The sequence below is a fragment of the Synchiropus splendidus genome, chromosome 7 (genome assembly GCF_027744825.2).
Source record: "Synchiropus splendidus isolate RoL2022-P1 chromosome 7, RoL_Sspl_1.0, whole genome shotgun sequence".
In the NCBI taxonomy this organism is placed as follows: domain Eukaryota; kingdom Metazoa; phylum Chordata; class Actinopteri; order Syngnathiformes; family Callionymidae; genus Synchiropus; species Synchiropus splendidus.
This window is the reverse complement of record NC_071340.1, coordinates 8,189,467-8,208,649: the sequence shown is the minus strand read 5'-3', so window position 1 is coordinate 8,208,649 and position 19,183 is coordinate 8,189,467. Positions and strand designations below refer to the sequence as shown.

General features: G+C 42.5%; 2 protein-coding genes across 6 annotated transcripts; both read left to right on the top strand.

The window, feature by feature from the left end:
* Positions 1–5,277: 5,277 nt before the first annotated feature.
* On the top strand, positions 5,278–8,810 carry dmrt3a (doublesex and mab-3 related transcription factor 3a). 5 transcript variants are annotated; one of them, XM_053871237.1, is made up of 3 exons: positions 5,278–5,646; positions 6,828–6,852; positions 7,735–8,810. In XM_053871237.1, exons 1-3 carry the CDS (start codon positions 5,278–5,280, stop codon positions 8,739–8,741), a joined length of 1,401 nt encoding a protein of 466 aa, XP_053727212.1. In that variant the 3' UTR covers positions 8,742–8,810. The 5 variants fall into 5 exon arrangements, with proteins under 5 accessions (XP_053727212.1, XP_053727211.1, XP_053727207.1 ...); XM_053871236.1 differs by lacking the exon at positions 6,828–6,852 and having other exon boundaries at positions 5,278–5,674; positions 7,744–8,810; XM_053871232.1 differs by lacking the exon at positions 6,828–6,852 and having other exon boundaries at positions 5,278–5,674.
* Positions 8,811–14,084: 5,274 nt separating this feature from the next.
* dmrt2a (doublesex and mab-3 related transcription factor 2a) lies at positions 14,085–18,322 on the top strand. Its single transcript, XM_053871121.1, has 4 exons — positions 14,085–14,192; positions 14,550–14,951; positions 16,112–16,214; positions 17,056–18,322. The coding sequence occupies exons 2-4, from the start codon at positions 14,562–14,564 to the stop codon at positions 18,117–18,119; spliced, it is 1,557 nt and encodes a 518-aa protein (XP_053727096.1). The 5' UTR covers positions 14,085–14,192; positions 14,550–14,561; the 3' UTR covers positions 18,120–18,322.
* The last annotated feature ends 861 nt before the right edge of the window (positions 18,323–19,183 follow it).

Below are 19,183 nucleotides of genomic sequence, written 5' to 3'. Positions count from 1 at the left end.
CACCGACTTCTCATCTGGGTCTGAAATCCATGCTTCCTTCTTGGTCTCATTTCGTCATCTTTGTCATATGAAATGCCAAGGACTTCCTGTGCTACAGCGAAGTTCAAATCCCGGAGGATAATTTCCAGTTTGCCCGTCTCATCCTCCTCACTCCTCCTCAGTAAACAAGCGCCCCTCACATGAATCATGTTTCCCTTCAGCTGTGCTGGCGTGTGATGATCCCCACTGCTTATTTATGGCTCCAGATCCTGCAGTATTGTTTGCTCCCCGTGGATTTGCATAGCTATTGTAAATTTAACCCCTGTGGCCCCTGACTGGAGCCGAAAAAGTCACCTTGATGGGCTGAGTTGACATTTTTTTAAAGGTTCACTTGTGAAGGAAGCTTTTATTAATGACTGAGGGAGGACTTTGTATATTATGTGCTAATTAATTTATTACATTTTTGGATTGATTTATTACATTAGGGCTGCAGTACACTGAAATGAAAATGAAAATGAAATACAAGAAATGTCTATGTCGCATTATAATTATTCATAACTCATCAAATATGCGATTATTGTGTGTCCCACAAACACCATGAACCATTTATATACTGAATGTATAAATGCAATTCTTTTTAATTAATTTAAATATTAATAGAAAACTATTATTAAAAATACCTTCAAAGTGTAATGTTTCGACTTGTTCTAAATGTTATCGCATCTATTTGCTCATTTCAATATTAAATTAAATACTCCTTATTTCCCACCAAATGTATTTCTTTTTTGGTTTTAATTTTTGCAATATTGTCATAAAGCAGTGTTCATTTTGGACTCTATTTGTCAGGCCATGTGAGGCCAAAGTATGATTTGAATATGGCCCAAGACATGATTCAATAATATAATAATAATCTAATGGACTAATTTTAAAGTGTCATAATCCCCTGCAACAGTTCAAGCTCTCCACGCGATGAATGCAATGAGATATTTAAATGCATGTTATATTTCTGATCACACATGATACGTTTTGAGGCCTGGTTAGCTTCTCTACCTTTTAACTTCCTGCTCTTGTGGATGAATTGTCCCTCTCTGGACACGTTACCATAAAAGGTTTAGGTTTTGTTTAGCATTTGGTGCAACAAATGTCGCCCAAGACATGTACCTAGACTCTCACCAAAGCAGCGCTGCCGTCACCCCAATGTTTTCTGACAAAAACAATTCAGCAAACATCACTGATACCCTATGGTTTTTAGCTGCACAAACAGTGCTTAAAGTCTTCTTTGTTGAACGAATCCACCTCAAACAACAGTTCTGCACATGCTTCCCCCAGCTGGCCGGTGTGAGTAGTGACACAATGAGACACAGCTCTGCACAACTATTCAGTGGCTGTGACTGTTTTGCTATCATCTATTCAAGCTCTGCTTTTTTATTATTTCACCAAATAATGAGTATTACGTTTTGTTGCCTCCGTGTGATTTAATATCGTGGTTTGCTCCTCCAGCTGCCTCGGCTCCTGCATGTTTTTATGAGGCGGCGCTTTGTCCCGAACCGCTCCGAAAGCATGAATTTGTGTTTGTGGCTGAATGAGACAGCAACAAAAGTAATTCCGAGCCAGTGGGTTTATGTCGCTACAAGTTTTATGGAAATAAAAACGCTCCGCGGTGATGGAGTGTAAATGTGCCGCCGCACAGTGAGCACCAATATAAAGCAGAGAAAAGAAAATTACTTGTATTTTCTTGCTGCTGGAACATTCATAGGACTTTGCCCCATCTGTTGTGATCAATAACACCACTTCTTTTTATGAATCGCACTTACTCTTAATTTCATCCACCAGTGGTTTTAGAGAGAAGAATGTGGAGTTACCTCGATGGCGCTGAGGTTATAAATCACCGGCTGAGGGCAGACTGTGCGGCAGTATCGATTGATCCTGATATATCATAGAAATTTACTGTCACTTCTGTTTTCAATTAAAGATACAATCAGTCAGATAATGACTTAATTGGATTTTACAGGAGATTGACTTTTATCGCCGCCTGCTTTATGAGTTTAGTTAAGGAAGGCCATTTGATCACGGTTGTCGAGGGAGACCGCGTGGCTTGTCCTTCTGGAGCTGCGGCCTCGTGTCTGACGCGGCGAGTCAAAGTGTCACATGGTCTAACTCTTGGTCTGCTATCAATCGTGATGCAGCGCCAGGAGCGTGAGAGGGAAGATCCCCCAAATCCTAAGGCAGCTTTTGTGGAGGGGTCACACTGGCTTAGAAATAAGGTGAGATGCTCCGCCATCCAGCAGAGACTCAAAGTAAAAACACTCATAATGAGAGAAGCTATTTGAGGTGGGTCATCTTGGATGGATTCTGGTGAACCCCTGGACAGACCCGCACAGCTGACCAGGTAACACCTCCATGCATCCTGCTGACAAGTTCTTCTGGCAGCTGCCCAGTGAGCCTGTCTTGGATGACTGGAAACTAATGGATGGAAGGACTAAATGTAAAAGCAAATTTTATTTTATTTTAGAAAATTGAAAGTGTGGTTCCAGAGTCAAATTAATTAAAATGGCTGTAGATATTTTTTCTTCTTAAAAAGCATTTTAAAAATTTAAAATGTTCAACGACCATTCACTCACAAAACAGATGTTATATGTAAAAAGGGAAGTGTTAGCCAAGATGCTTCTTATTTTGATTTATTTAAATGTTGGTACAATGTAAATGCAGTTGTGGTCTAAACAGCTCTTGTATTAAAAATAAATAAATAAATAAATAAATAAATATATATATATATATATATATATATATATATATATATATATATATATATATATATATATATATATACATAGTCATTTTGGTGGAGAATTTCAATGAAAATTTGGATGAGAATGAACTATTTGAATATTAAATTGTGCAATATTGAACATGTTTAGTTCACCAATGAAATGGTAATGTAACTGTATATAGTAAGTATAAAAATAAACGTGTTTATACGTTTAAAATGTTTTTTGTTGTCAACTTCTTGATAATTGTAGTTTTACTGAAAGTGTGTATTCAAGATGCAGTGTAAACCAGATCCATGTCTAGCCGCACACGTCTGACTGTTTGGAGTGCGTAGCTAATTCCTCTGCACTTCTTCAATGTCGCGTCTCCCCAGAGAGACTTAAATCAGCCGTGCTGTAAAGGGGGCTCTGAATGGTGTCGACGCCCCCAATCAGTACCTCATAATAGGCTGGAAGGGCAGAGGTCGGCCCCCCTGCAGAACGTCCTGGGGAGACCGGCTTCCTCCCTCATTACAAACCAGCCCTGCTCCTCTTCTTTCTTCATTGCCCATCAGGAGCTGGCACTGCACGTCCTCCACCTTCACCACCATCCTCCCTTGTCCCACCTGTCTTCTTCATGTCCTCATTCAGCCATGAATCTTTTTAGTGGTCTTCCTCTTCTTCCTTTTCCAACATCTCTCCTCTTAACATGTCCGAACCATCTGTCCTCCCTAACCTAGTCTCCAAACTTGTGAACTATCCCTCTGATGTGCTCAGGTACTGCCAACTGTTTACAGCTTCTCCATCTGCACCCAAACAAGCCCACTCAGAACCACCCACCCAACAAAGTGGGCCCACAACGACCTTTGAATCAGTGTGAATTAGAGTGGCGCACTGGAGGTGCTTCCATTTAAAGAAAAGTAAATACCTCACTTGGGAACAAACAAAGCATCCATGGAGCTCATAAAGCATCAGGTCATCTCGCGGGGTGTTTCTTCTCCCTCCTCGCGACATAACTGAGATAATTAACTCTCGACATGCTGGAGAAGTTGATGCTAATAGAGGCCATTGAAACACAACACCGGGACAAAGCCGCGGCCCATTTCTCATCGTAAAAAAAAGGTTTATTCAAGCAAATAATGGGCTCAGAGCACGAGGCTTCAGGAGAAGAGAAGTTCCCTGCGTGCTGCCTGGATCCGGAGCGATTAAGCTTTTAATTGGAAAATAGCGCAGGAAATTTCAAGGTGACCACGTTTGTGCCGGACCAGTAGATTTGTGGGAGTGGGAGTCACCCGGGGAATATTGAATTTATTCATGTTGTCCAGGCAATATTCATGTTGTCCGGGCAAAACAGGAGCGGAGGAGTTTGGAAGGCAGATGTTAGTCCCTGGTTGCAGTTTGATACTTGTCAAGTGCTTATGTTTGTTACAATATAAGTACAAATAATAATAATAATAATAATAAACATAATTTCTCTGTGAAATTCAGCAATACAGATTATCAAAAGTTTGTTACAGTTCAATTTGATAGAAAAAAGTGATAACTGATCATCACTCTCAGCAGATCATTTTACTTTCCTTTTTAAAATCATTTATTTTATCCTTTTTTTAATGAATGATGCTAGAATGACTCTTTCCCCAGTGGCTGTCTTTTTATACTTAAAAAAACAAACAAACAAATAAAATGTATCAATAAATAAATATTAAATAAGCCAAGTCATTACTTAGACTTGTAATTTAGAAACTAACATATTTACAGAGATTATGTTAAAGAATTGTTTTTACACACTCTATACGATGACGAAAATGAACAAGAACCTAGACATATATGGACAAATATGAACGGTTTTACAATATATTATTATGAGTGCAAATGAAAAGGTGTAAATAAGTTAACTTTAAAAACGGCGATATATTTCGGTAGTTTTTATTATTATCTTTTACAATGAAAATCTATTTTAAATAAATCAGCCATTGTGTTTAAATAATTAAATGATTATAAAATGTTTTTTTTTTTATTATACGATTCGCTCATTATTCTAGTTCACCTTTTTTCCTCCGTTAATAAGTGTTTAGACAACGTTTGGGATATCGACAGAGCATCCCTTATTTCGTCACTAAATGTCAGACAGGTAAACAGCTCCAACAATAATATGTCACCGTTTAATTGTATCATGTTTAGTTGTCATCATCAAAATAAAATGCATTTATTAAAAGTGCCGCAAATATTGCCCAGTGTTTTCAAGGGACTGACATGATGCTATTAAATACACGCGTGTCTTTTACGCGTTGGCTGAAGCGGAAGGATATTGTTGCTGTCATAAACCACCGCTGTTAATTCAAGTGAACGTGTGTATACATCACCCTCGTGGCTCTGGCAGGTTCGGGGGTGGGAGCCCACCGTCTTGATTGGAGGGTTTGGCCCATAGCGACGACCTGGCGGGGTGTAGTGGCTCCTCATAAGTGCGTGACGCGTGTCCGCGGGCTGAAGGTGGAGCCCACCTCTGTCTCTTCGCTGCTCACACCCGCGCTGCCACACGCGCACTGACAGCATGAATGGATACGGGTCTCCTTACTTGTACATGGGGGCTCCGGTCTCCCAGCCGCGGGCCCCGCTGCAGAGGACCCCCAAGTGCGCTCGGTGCCGGAACCACGGCGTGCTGTCCTGGCTCAAAGGCCACAAGCGCTACTGCCGCTTCAAGGACTGCACCTGCGAGAAGTGCATCCTCATCATCGAGCGGCAACGCGTCATGGCGGCGCAGGTGGCGCTGCGGAGGCAGCAGGCCAACGAGAGTCTGGAGAGCCTCATCCCGGAGTCTCTGCGCGTCCTCCCCGCCATCGGAGTGTCGACGACGGCCGAGGGGAACCAGGGAGGCCAGGGGAGGACGGAGGAGCTGGAGCTGAGATGGAGCGGCGGCGAGGCGAACACGGCGACGCAAGCCTGCTCCGGTCAGTGTGTGGGTTTGATGTTTGACCTCGGACTGATGAAGTGACCATTGAGTTTAGTTGAGTGAGGATGTTAGACAGGTCTGTGAAAACATTTTCGTTTTTCTGACCTGACAGACATTTTCAGGATTAGGAATGAATTATTCATTTATTTGAATTATAGTTTCATAGGTTTAAATGATATAATACCAACATAATAACGACAACAACAACAATAAAATAATAATAATAATAATAATATGTGTGCAATCGTTCCAATAATTTACTCTAATGCAATTCACTGTAAACAAAATTGGAGGAAATCTCGAAATCCTGTCAATAATTAAAATAATATTGTGTACCTGAAGTAGCTAATAATAATAATAATAATAATAATAATAATGAACGTTGTTATTGTTGCTTAGATATGAGCTAACTCAAATAGCATTACTGAGAAAATCGACAGTTTTGTTCTATTAAAAAAAGAGAATTAAATTTTTTTTGTAAGTAATAATATTTTAATATCCAAGTCAAGCTTATGATTTAAACAAGGGACCATGTTTTAAATATAGTGTTCAGGGGGCATTAGCAGGATCTGTCGACAGCAGGTTAACTAGAGAAATCTTTCACCACTGCGGTGCTGAACTTAAGACAGAATAGTGTCTCTTCACAATTCTGCTGCGTTGAAGTTCAACAGCTACTCAGTGTCATGGCCATTATTTGCTCAACATAAACATAAAATATAATCTGTGTGGAAAAAAAAGATGAGTGTCAGATGATTGTCGACATTGTCTCGGTAATTTTGTACTGAGAACAGGATTGAAATATGCTTCAAGAAACATTTCTACTGATATTTGGGAACTCATTTCGGAACACTTTCCCCTCTTAGTGGACACTAAATGACGGCAATAATACTGATGGTTTTACCTGACAGGGATGGATGGAAATATTAATGATAGTCTCATTACTGTTAACCAGACTAACAAAATAATATGTCTGCCGATATTACTATAGTCCTTGTAAGACATATTGTGTCATGATATTACACTGCAATTACTTATATAGTGAGTCAGTTTTCTATAAATGTTCAGTCAATCATCTTAACACTTCACCCCCCACAAATAAAATGCTATTTCTGAATGATCCTTCATGAGCATTTGATTCAGTGGGGGGTCAGGCTAAAACACCGAGACCATCACAACGTCAAGGGCTGGATGCGGAAACTTTGACTCGAATGTAATCGGCATGTTTCTTGCAGGAGGTCAACTTGCAATGAAATGTTACTAAGAAGCAGACGGTGTGAACCGGTTTAATATACTGCACTTTGTGTTGACAAATTTAAGAATAGGAGAACCAGAGGAAACCTTCATGACACAGCTTGATGTCCAAAGGATTCTCATTTCTGTCGCGGTTAGACTCTTAAACCAGAATCAGACACTGACACTAAGATGTTCATGTGAAGGCAGTCGGTGTTCAAACTCTAGTCTGATCTGCTGCACATCATCATTGGATCAGTGCCGGGGTCACATCCTCTTTCCTTCCTTCCTGTAAATTATTTTTTCTTTCACCACAACTCGTCAGTTGTGCTCTTTATAGGAACCTTATACTGCTACTAGCAGCAATTATAATAGACACAGTGGCTTTCTTGGGCCTCTGCTTACTAAACTAGCCCACAGTCCTGCAGCTAGCTAGTCGGTGACACGTTACATTGTAAATATTGGGACAAAAATGCAGACAAAGATTATTGTACAGTACAAGTAACATCCGACTTACGACTTAAGTCCACCCGTTCTTACGACCACAGACATCAAATGCTTATTTGTTTTTATTCAATGTCTGGCACCGCAGCACGTAGCAGCCTGCCATCGCGTACAACAGTTACGGCAGCACAGTATCCCAGCATCTCACTCTCACAAAGCCATCTACCACTACAGTAGCACCTATAATCCTTGCGTCGGCTATTTTGAACTTACGTCCAATCTGACTTATGATCGGTTGGTCGGAACCGATCACGGTCGTAAGTCGGATGTTACTTGTAATTCGCACTCCAGCTACAGCACTGACTTTTGTTCTCTGTGTTCCAGAGTCAGCAGAAGATGCTCCTGATGAGGTGTCCGGCGGTGAAAATGGTGGGAGCGTAAGTGAGAAGGACCAGGACCCAGTCAGCTCCCCTGAAGGTTCTAAACCAAACTCCTGCTACACCCCAGATCCTCCAGACACACCGTCCAACTCGGAGGAAAACAACTTTGCCCTGCAAAAATCTGGCGAAAAAGAGAGTAAACCAGGGAGTCCACAGAAGTATGAGGCCAGCTCCGGGGAACGTGGTGTCCTGATTGAAGGCCTTGCTGGCTCCATCAACCTGCCCTTCAGCCTGAAGGCAAACCATCCCCCGCTAGATGTCCTCAAGAAGATATTCCCGGCTCACAAGCCTCCAGTTTTGGAGCTAATCCTCCGAGGCTGTGGGGGAGACCTCGTGGGGGCAATCGAGGCTCTTCTGTCCAGTCGCAGTCCGGACGGCAGCGTGCACAAGCACGCAGACCAGCACCCGGAATCCCTGGTGTTGCCCACAAATGGACACCCTTTTGAACACAGCCTTAGTTCCTACCACCAGGTATCCTCTTCAGCCAAGTGGTCCGTCGGCTCAGCTTTCAGGGTTCCCGAGTCACTCCGGTTCGCGTCAGACTCATCTTCAGGCGTGGTGACAACTGGGAGTCTGGGGGTCTCTCTACCGCACCCCTCGTTCCCCCAGCCAACACGCTACCCCCTGATGCTGCGCAACTCTTTGACTCGCAGTCAGGCAGGACCCTTCATGCACAACGACGTGACCCTGTGGAACACCATGGCCCTGCAGCAGCAGTACCAGCTCCGGTCGGCAGCTCAGTACGTAACCCCTTTCTCTCCCGCCGCCCCCGGCACTGGTGTATTCCGCACCTCCACCCTCCTGCCAACCAGAGCCTCTGAAGAGTCGCGCATCAGTGGCCAGGACGAGAACTGCAGTTTAGGGCCCAAACCCGGACTTTACTCTCCCGATGAAGAATATGAAGAGCGTTCTGACTCGGCAGACTCCCGCATCCTCAACTCGTCCAGTTAGATGTGGGAGGACATTTTGTAAAGTTTACCATCTGAACTGATATGTCTGTCGCGTAATGTGATATTTTGGATCAGAACCATAACCAAAAGGATAAATGTAAAAGACAATTTTAAAATGTTCCTGTCAGCATGTTTATGACATCACCATGTAAGAATCACTGCTGCATGTCAAAGAATGCTAAATAAAGATGATTCCAAAGCGTCTTTTTCTGAGTTGATTTTTCAGTATGAGAAAGAGTGTATTTACTGAAAGGCTCACAGTCAGAACAGATCACCTATTGGGAGTATGGAAGTAGCGGTAAGACGACAATGGCGCAGCTCTCTTGAACTGTGAAGGGACACCAGCTACCTGCCTCAGAAAACCCGTGAGTGTTCCATCAGTTGTGAATCTTATGTTTGTGACCATGAGTAAGGGTTGAGCATTCAAAATAATATGTACATAGAGAGGCAACCTCACCTCCTATAAGTCACTTTACATGTTTTCTGCAGGGCAAAGGTTACATGTCCAGTTTCCTAAAGTCAACTTGAGACTGACATTGCACCTGAATTTACTGTACACAATTTCATTTTGTCTATTCTGACTGAGAGTGGGCAGTTGAGCCGCAGAAGGAAGTCACGGGATAAATATGAGCAGCATTGAGACCATGGTTGTCAGTTGAAACAAGGCGGAGGTGTGAGGTGGGTCTTTTTCCTGAGTAAGAGATGGATGGAGCATATGCAACGACAAACATCTTGGGTCAGTGTCTTCTGCCGTCACCGCGAGGACTCTGTCCCACTCACTCACGGTGAAGAAAGGCCTGGGCTGAAATTCCTCCCCACCAATCAGCAAGGAGGAAACCTTGGTCCACACACTGAAGAGATTATGTGGTGCGATGGAAGTCTGGAGCACAGTACATCTCCACAGCACCTTAAGATAACAGCCATCACTCAGGCTCACGGAGGACATTGCAGAATCATCAACAAAACAACGCTTACACTGTGAGATATAAGATCAAGACTGGTGGTGACATAAGCGTGTTGCATCTCCGAAAAGTTGCGGGAAGTGAGAACATGCGGGTGGTTGCACAACAAAGATGCAAGCGATAGAAGTTTCTGGCGAAGCCTGGAGGGTGAAGCAGACAGTGAACAAAGAAGGTTGTCATCATACAATTCAATTCCAGAGGTTTCTGAAGAAACAAACTCTCACACGGCGCTTGTTATCTGTTTTGCAGTATAAACATACATGAGGAAACACCGTATTGATAAGGCAAATTTAATGAACTTAATTTCCCCTGTGGCCTCATGCCACATGAACAAGAGCAGTAGTGAAGCGACTGTAGTGTATTGTGTGTTGGTTATATGCACTTAGACTAAAGAGAACCACTGCAGCGACTTAAAAAAACAGACTAATTCGTGAATCAACATTGGTCTATGATCCTGTCCAGGGGATCAACCCTTGAAGCTTGGATAGACTCAAGCCCTCCACGACCCACGGCAGAATGAATGAATGAATGAAAAGCCTTTTTAACGGCTGCACTCAATCTTACCAAATGCTGCCACCTACTGGCTGAACTGCCACATTAAAGCTCTACTGCTGAAGGCCGTGGATGCTGGATTGGGGAGGAGGCTCTTGAACAGGATCGAATGATATGTCAAAGAGGATTTCGAGTTGGGGACATTCAGTAGGATCCCTATTCACCTCCAGCAGGCTTGCAAGCATCCCGCCCAAAGAGATCAGATCCAGCAGGCAGAACGAAATGCCGGCTATTGATAAGCAGATAATATATTTGGACCACTGTGTCCCATTCCTGTTCCTGGCATTGCGATGGTCAAGTGTGCCACCTAGCGGCTATGATCAGCTAATGTGGTATATATCTATATCTATCTATCTATCTATCTATCTATCTATCTATCTATCTATCTATCTATCTATCTATCTATCTATCTATCTATCTATCTATCTATCTATCTATCTATCTATCTATCTATCTATCTATCTATCTATCTATCTATATCTATATCTATATCTATATCTATCTATCTATATATATATCTATATCTATATCCATATCTATCTATCTATCTATCTATCTATCTATCTATATATATATATTCAACTTCACTAAATCTCAACACCATAATCTGATGGCAGTAGGAGTATGTTACATTTCACAGGTTAGTAGCTGAAGTCATCTGCAGATTTAGAATGTACCTGTAAGTGCACTCATCGTTCAGTATTGTTGAACTGCATGAACTTAGCAGCACTTTTGACATGTGCCCGGTAAGACACAATGAGACACATTTATGCGACAATAAAAGCAACGTCATGCAGTTCCACTATTAAGACGTGGAGCTGCTGTATCTCTCAGGATGAGCTCAGTAAAGACAGTGCTGTATTTTCTAGTCATACATATGTAGCTACATTTTTGTTAACCAAACTACCAAACTCTTTGTTCTGAGATTTAAAAACAATCTTCGCTGCCCCCTACATGTGGGCTCTCTGAAATACATCAAAGGTATTTGTTGGTGCAAAACTACTCTCAGATCCAAGACAGATTAAAAGTAGACAAATGAAAGAAAGAAATATGAAATGAATTATTATAATATAATTCATTAAATTTACACATTGTGTCCTCACATCAGACTGTAAAAATATCTTCATTCAATTCCGCACATAAAACAATCTGCAGAGGAGCACATCTTGGATCACGTTTTCCGTGCTTTGCCGTGACCCTTCCACATGTGAAGGACACCCCTGTTTGTTGCACAGCACCTCAGTCAGACAGAGACAAATGCCGTCCCGCCTGGTTCTTCACTCAGCCGCATGTGTTGTCCTTCCATCAGGGACTAGTTAACATAACAGGGTCCCCGGTGATCCCACACCGCTCTGCTGCCTATACATGGCTCCTGTTACACTTTATGATGCGCACAGCAGGGCACTTCCAACAGGACGCTGCTGTTTCACTCAGGCACCAAAGTCAACTGTGTGTGATCAAGTGTCTTTTTGTTCCGGTTGTGCGTTTTCTGATGAATGGCGATGCTATCTGGTCGTGTGTGTACTTCCTGATTGGCTACACCCTAAATAAACATTGGAGATGCAACTGTTTGTCTGATGAAAGATAAAACTTGAAGGAAATGCAAAATGAACAAAGGCATAGTTGCAAAAACAAATGAAGAGAGGAATCCCCCCTAAAAGTCCCAACAGTGTTTATTCCCAACATACAGTGTACTTCTGAACCCTGTTGATCACAAATATGTGCAAAGGTTCATGTGCTTATGAGTGAGTTTACAATTGTAGGGCTGTGTCACAGAGATGAGGAGTTGAGAGCAAGATGCGGAGAGGAGACAAAAAAATGAGGATGGAACACAAGATCAGAATCAGGATGATGTTCACCTGAGATGAAATGTAACTTACATCTGAGGATGGGAAAAGAGAAGAGATAAAAGACGGGAGATGATGGAGAAGTAAGTGAATAAGATGAGGTGAGAGAAGAAGAAAAGAAAATGCGAGTTAAGAGAAGAAAAAGAAAGGGCGAGACAAGATGTGAAAGAGGAAAAGGGGGAGGAGGGGATGACAGTTGGTCAGACAAGAGATTCGCAATGATTGATATGATATTTAGTGTAGAACAGGTTTTCATTTTCATTGGAAATTGTGTTAGAAGTATGGACTGGATTCGTCGTGTTAAGAACATCATCATTTAAAACCAGTAGAGACAAAGGTGGAAACAGAGAGATCAGGGATGCATTTTAAAGATGCCTGAGATTCCTTCAATTAACCCCACTTGTGCCCCGGTGGAACCCAATCCCGGGGTGCTCTGGAGAACACCCTGGCAGTCCCGCTGTGAGCTCCGGCTGGGTCATAATGAGCCACAGAAAACAAGTTTCACCTGGAGAGTCCGCTCCTGCAGCATCCTTCTGCACGGTCTGCTCTGGAGATGAAAGCATTCCTCAAGTGGAAGCAGCAGCTCGGGGTGGCCACTCGTAACCTCTGGTGATAAATTACCACGATGTGGCAAATAAAGTTGCACCTGCAGACCTGACGTTGGTCCACACATGGAGGAGCGGTTACAGACAGCGACCTCATCTGGAAGGGCAAGCCGAGCTGCAGCAGATACAACAGTGGAGATGGCATCTCAGTGACCTTTACTATGCGCCGTTGCATTAAAAGCTATCACATAATATTTTCAGAGTCAAAAAAAAAGAGCTACTTTCATCACCTCACTTGCCATCAGAAGTATTCAGTAAACAAATAACTCTGATTCTGACAAATGTACTGATTCATTATACGTATGTTTTAAATAAAGACAGCAATAAAGTAAGTAAATAAATAAGTTAAATAAATATGAATCACCTTAATGTTTTATTCCTCTTTTATTTTTATCCACGAGTGTTTGTGTTATATACAGGGGTTTGTTTTTTTGCACATGAGCTTCAGGGTCAGATGTATTTGCTGTAGACCACAGAGAGGAGCGAAGTGTTACATGAACACTGCAGTCGTGTTTATCTGATTATCGCCATGTTGAAGACCTAACAGCTGCAGAGACTACAGTGGCACTCATTTAGCCCATTTAGCTGCTTGCACCTACAATAACAATGGCAACAAACAGGTTTCAGTTCTGACTCGACAAGTCAACAGTTTTATGGTGGTTCTAAAACAAGATTACACAAAAGGCTGCAGATTGACTGTTTGATCATGAACCCCTTCAGGGACTGTAGTGTGGCCTGGTGCCAGTGGCTAAACCTTTCATTCCATTTACATTCATGTTGCATTCTCATCCGAGTTGTGAGCATTCAACTAACAAAAGTCTGCTAATCCATCCATGTAAATATAAATGGAGGCCACAATGACACAAGTGGTTACTCAAGCCAGATGGTCTGGTCTTCCACAAATATATGTTAATAGAAAGTAGCATTCATAAAATCTATTTTGATCACCTTGGAAATTTCAGAAAACTGTATTGAGAATATTTTTTTTCCGCACGATGGCCTGGAGTGAATTTATGGGTATCAGATGTACTGTAATATAAACAGAGAAATGACTGACTCTGATAAATAAAAAACTCAAAACACAAATTTGTAATCATTCTTATCGATTTTATACATAATTATTCACCTTACATTTTCTTAGAGACCCTCGTTGTTCAGACAGCTAAATGCTATCTGAATTATTATCTCATTCATCATTTATTTTATTCGACCCAATAAGCGAATGGTAACAGAGAGAATTCCGGACCCCGCCTGAGAAAAAACGGATCGCTTCCTGATTGGTCGGCGCCGGCGGCGAAGCAACCAATCCGATCGCGCGGAGCGCAGACCGACGCGGCTCTTTAGGAGTGTCGCTGCGACTCTCGACTCTCAGAGGAAAGTTGGAGTCCGAAAAAGTCAATTAGCAACTCGTCATTAAGAGGACGACCGGATTTGTCTTCACCGCGCCAGATTGCGGCTTAAACCTGGACCAGAACGAGTTCGAAAGGTAAACCCAGCTCTTCATCGCGCGTCTATTTTTAGCGACGACGCTTTATATTTTGCCCACGGAGATGTAAACAACGTCTTATTTTGGACTACATTTCTTCACAGAATGTTTTCAAATGCTTCAAAGTAATTCAAAGTCAACCGCACAATATAGAATTTCTGAATTAATAACAACACATTTCACTGAAAAAAATAATGATGTCTGCTTTCGCTGCGATAGGAAAACACAGAAAATGTATTTAAACTTAAACAAAAATTTAGCTTTCACAGTTTTGCCATTATTTTATTAGTAATTAAAATTTAATACGGTAAATGACTGTGAATCCTAATTGACCAAAATTTAATATCTGTCTTTAAGGCACTGAACTGGATGAAAGACGAACCGGTCGAGATGACAGCCAACGCCGGGTTAGAGTTCGAAATCGACGTGGAGACTCTGGAGACCGAGAGCGACGACCAGGCGGACTCCTCCAGTCGCCCCGGCTCTGCGCCGCTCGGCTCCGGTGAAGACGACGTCGACGGCCGCAGGAGCGATGACAACAAGTCGGTCTCTGGTGGCCCGTGTGTTGGGGACCAACGGAAGCTGAGCCGCACGCCCAAGTGCGCCCGTTGTCGGAACCACGGCGTGGTGTCCTGCCTGAAGGGACACAAGCGCTTCTGCCGGTGGAGGGACTGCCAGTGTGCCAACTGCCTGCTGGTGGTGGAGCGGCAGCGCGTCATGGCGGCGCAGGTGGCGCTGAGGAGGCAGCAGGCCACAGAGGTAGGCCCGCGGAGATGGAGCCTTGTGTGTGTGTGGATCAGTCTGGAGGGGAAATACACGACAACACACCGCCGTATTCATGTATATTAGCGTTAAGAGCAAATGTAAGTGCTTTAAACAGAAACGTTTTTGTCATTTTAATTCAAAAATGATAATATTAAAAGCTAATCTCCGATTAGCGTGTTTATCACTTGATAAAATAATCCATAAAGCTCTACGAAAATCGCAATATTATCATGACTTGTCTTGTGTTTAATTTTACAGTCAAGTTTTGGATTTTGATGTTTCCATACATATTTAACCTTTGGCCCAGGGCATGTTGTTAAATAGCTTCAGTAACATTTGACATGCGCTAATACGCTAAATGCTGTATGACAATTTATTATTATAAATATTAACAAATAATATGTGAATAATAAATGTGGTAAATGCACCTAAGAATATATACCATCATTTTTGTAGTCAGCCCATGATCGGAAATAAGGGATTCAAACGTATTATTTCTGTTTGAGATGATATTAATATGGCGTCAGTCAAACGCCTTTCACTCAAAAGTCATCTGTATTATGCCCTTATTTCCATATACACACAACCAATATAAAAATGACATGTGGTTTTGTGACACAACACAATGTCCAATGTTTTCAGTGCTGGATCCATTCACTTTTTTCTGATCCTCACTTCTCCCTGAATTAACACTCATGTTTTGTCCCTGCAAACTTTGGTTTATTTTTATTTTTATTTTACAACGATAGGAACAATGATTACTGCCAGATGAATATGAACAGCTTCAGTGTGTTTTAACGGTTCCATTTTCTATTACGAACAAATATATTTCCACTTGAGTGACTTGGAAATCTGTGTGTTTTGACTTGCAAATACAGCTGTCCAATAATGACCCGTGTCGGTGGTCAGATAATGATCGTACCAGATCATTTTGATTTCACTTTGTGGTGAAACTTTTGACGGATAAATAAATGACTCAAATAAATATGTTCAGTATTAAATACAATATATACATAGCATTAAACTCCTAAATGTACTGAATTAAATAAAGCAGATTTGCCTTTGCTGTCGTCGACTGGATCCTTTTCACTGTTTCAAAAAATCTTCCTGTGATGATTCTAGGAAAATTAAAATGAGTTTTTCCTCTTTTGCAGGACAAAAAAGGAGTAACCGGGAAACCAATTCCAACGGAGAGACGGGCCATTTATCAGAGGCACATTCGACCATCCACCATGTTGGCCAAAAGCATACTAGAAGGTAACACAAGTTCTCTGACTTGGCTTGCAATTACTGGGAATGTTGAAGTACTACACAGTAGTTTAGTGAACTTGATAAACAAAGGAGTGTTAATAGCTCCCAGGAGGGAATAGTTTAATGGTGTTTTATTACAAAGTTGATTAATAATAGCATTGCTGCCATATCAACAGCAACTTAATGAGCACTGGAAAGTGTTTATAAACAGTGAATGCAAGGCACAGAGTGATGTTTGACTCTTGTATTTTTTATTTAAAAATTAAGGTTTCAACATATTTCTTGCTGCACACCATGAGGCAAGACAAAGACAAAACACTTCCTACCTGAGACATATGAAACTTGTTATTCACCTAAAAACCTCTATCATACTCAGAGTCATATTTTAAAGTATAAATATGAATTGTGCAAACATAGGAGACTCAAATGAAAGGACTTAACATTGAAAATATGAATGGACTGGACTCATGTTTCGATTTTGTGACATTTGACCAACTGCATGACTTGATGTTCTCAGTAGCAGATTAACACTATTGTCAGTGACTTGTTACTTGTACTATGTGTTCACGACGTATATACAAGTGCACAGACACGCCCTTAAACCCTTGTCTGGCATCAGGCTGCTCTTCATACTATGTTGTTTAACATGAGTCATTTGATCAGTTTATCTGAGCATTTGAAGAATGTGATGATGCGGTTTAATGTGTTAGCGGCCCAAACTTGTGAGCAGTTGTTAATGCCCCGCATCTCCCGGGTTTTATCATCCCGATTTGGCCAATGTTTCTGTTTTATTTGCGGTTGTGTTTCGACTTTATGAACTAACTGTCAGCTCTTTTGTAATTGACAGGATACCGTCCTGTACAGACCGATCCATTCCTGGCAGCCAACCCGTCTCTCCCGCCGCCACTGAGCGATCGCATGAGAAAGAGAAGAGCCTTCGCTGACAAAGAGCTGGAAACCATCATGCTGGAGCGGGAGTATAAGGAACGAGAGCTTCTGGAGTCCAGCCCAGGCCCGGCCTCTCTGCTCTTCCCCAACGGCCTGGTCCACCACGCGGCAGAGTACAACTCCTACAAGGCGGCCTACTCGCCGGCTGCTCAGGTAGAGCAGCAGCCCGGCATTCTCGGCTCCAACTGCCTGGATCTGTCCATGCAGTACCCGGCTGCGTCTGCAAACGTTGAGCTCATCTCTTCCAACGTGAGCGTGGCTACAACTTTCCGTCACTACCCGCTGCCGTCTTCGCGAGGCGGCCTCGTGATGTGGCCCCGCGGCGCAGCTAATCTGGGTGACGCGCTGCTTTACCAGCAGTGTCTGTTCAACGCCACAGCTGTGCAAAATATGAAGCCAGGGTCGGTGTGGGAGCCGAAAGTGATGCCCACTGAGAGCCAGCCACCAGAGCAAGACGTCGCTGCGAAGCTAGAGGGCTCCAGAGCTGCCTCCCTGCAGGACTCCTCCCTGCCTCAACGAGGAGACCCCAAACACTCCGGTGCCACACAGCGAGAGTGCTCGGCCTTCTCCCCTCCCAAGAGAAGCTTCGGACAAACCTTCCTAAACAACTCACATTCCCAAACCTCCGGCCAAATCCTGAACAAGCTCAGTAAGGACGCTGGGAAGCTTTCCATGAAACTCAACTCCTTCCACTCACTCGTCCAGCACTCGCTCAGTGAGAAAACCGGCAGCACGCAAGAACTTAGAGCTCCATACTGCAAAGAAATCTTCGAAGAGGCAGCTCACAAGTTCAAGGACGACGCAGCCAAGGACGCGCTGGACTCCAAAATCACAGACAGATATGCCAAAGATTTCCCGGTCAAGCCGGTGGGGACGAAGATGGCCTCGAGCGACTCTTTGTCTTTCTCTGTGGAGGCCATTTTGAAGCGACCCACACCTGCCATGACCAGAGCATTCCATTAAGGACGACTGTAATTGCACTAAAGACCGTTTGGTTCTATCAGGGCACACGACCCAGCACTGCGTCTGACTAATCCAACCAGCTACTTGTAATATTTATGTACAGAATATTCAGATTTTACACGTGCATGTTTAATGACGTATGAACGAGTATTTAAACATTATCTCAATGTTTTCCTCTTGTTAATAAACTTTATATGAAACCACTCTTCATGTCGTCAATTATTTTTACACAACTATATGCAGGAATATTTACAATACTATCTATCTGTCTCATTATTATATCTCATTATCCATGGTGCCGCGTTGACCGTGACCATGGTGGCAGTGTTTGATATTAGACAGCCCACAAACAAGTTGTGCTCTTTTGTATTTATTAGGTGCACGAGACAGAATCTGAGTGCTCTTTACTTCGGGGGTTCAAAGCTCAAATATTTAATATCACTGCTGACAGAAGTCACATCTGAGGATTCAACATGGTAACAGTTTCCCCAGTGTTGGTAACTTGATATCAACCTATAACTCAGGCAGCACCATTATTGTTTTTGCTCCCACTCTCTCCAGGGTTACAGTGTGTGTGTGTGCGTGTGTGTGAACTGGTCTTTCAACTCAGAAATGTTACTCGGTCAAACTGAGTGAAGAACAGATTTCAGAGGATGAGTTACTCTTCTTTCCCCTCTACTGTATTTTAGATTATTGTCGCACTCTTTTCCTCAATCTTTTTTAATCTTTCCACCATTTTCATGCATGTGCTTTTCTATGTCAGAATGTATTTCTCTTCCTGTTTTTTATCCCCGATAAATTGCATTTTTTAAATTTGCGTTCATTGGATTTAATAATTTTCCTTTTTTTGGCGAGTATAAAGTTGACACATATTGAATACATAACCCACTCTAGCGACTCATCAAGTGCTTGAGAACCTGTGGCGTGTCCAGTCTGTGATGAAGTACTGCAAAGAAGATGGAGTTCACATATCACTGCAATTTATCAATGACAGTGGAAGTCCATTGTTCTATTCTGGCAGCATTTTAAATCAGTCATGCGGAGCATTTTGGTCGACTAAACTG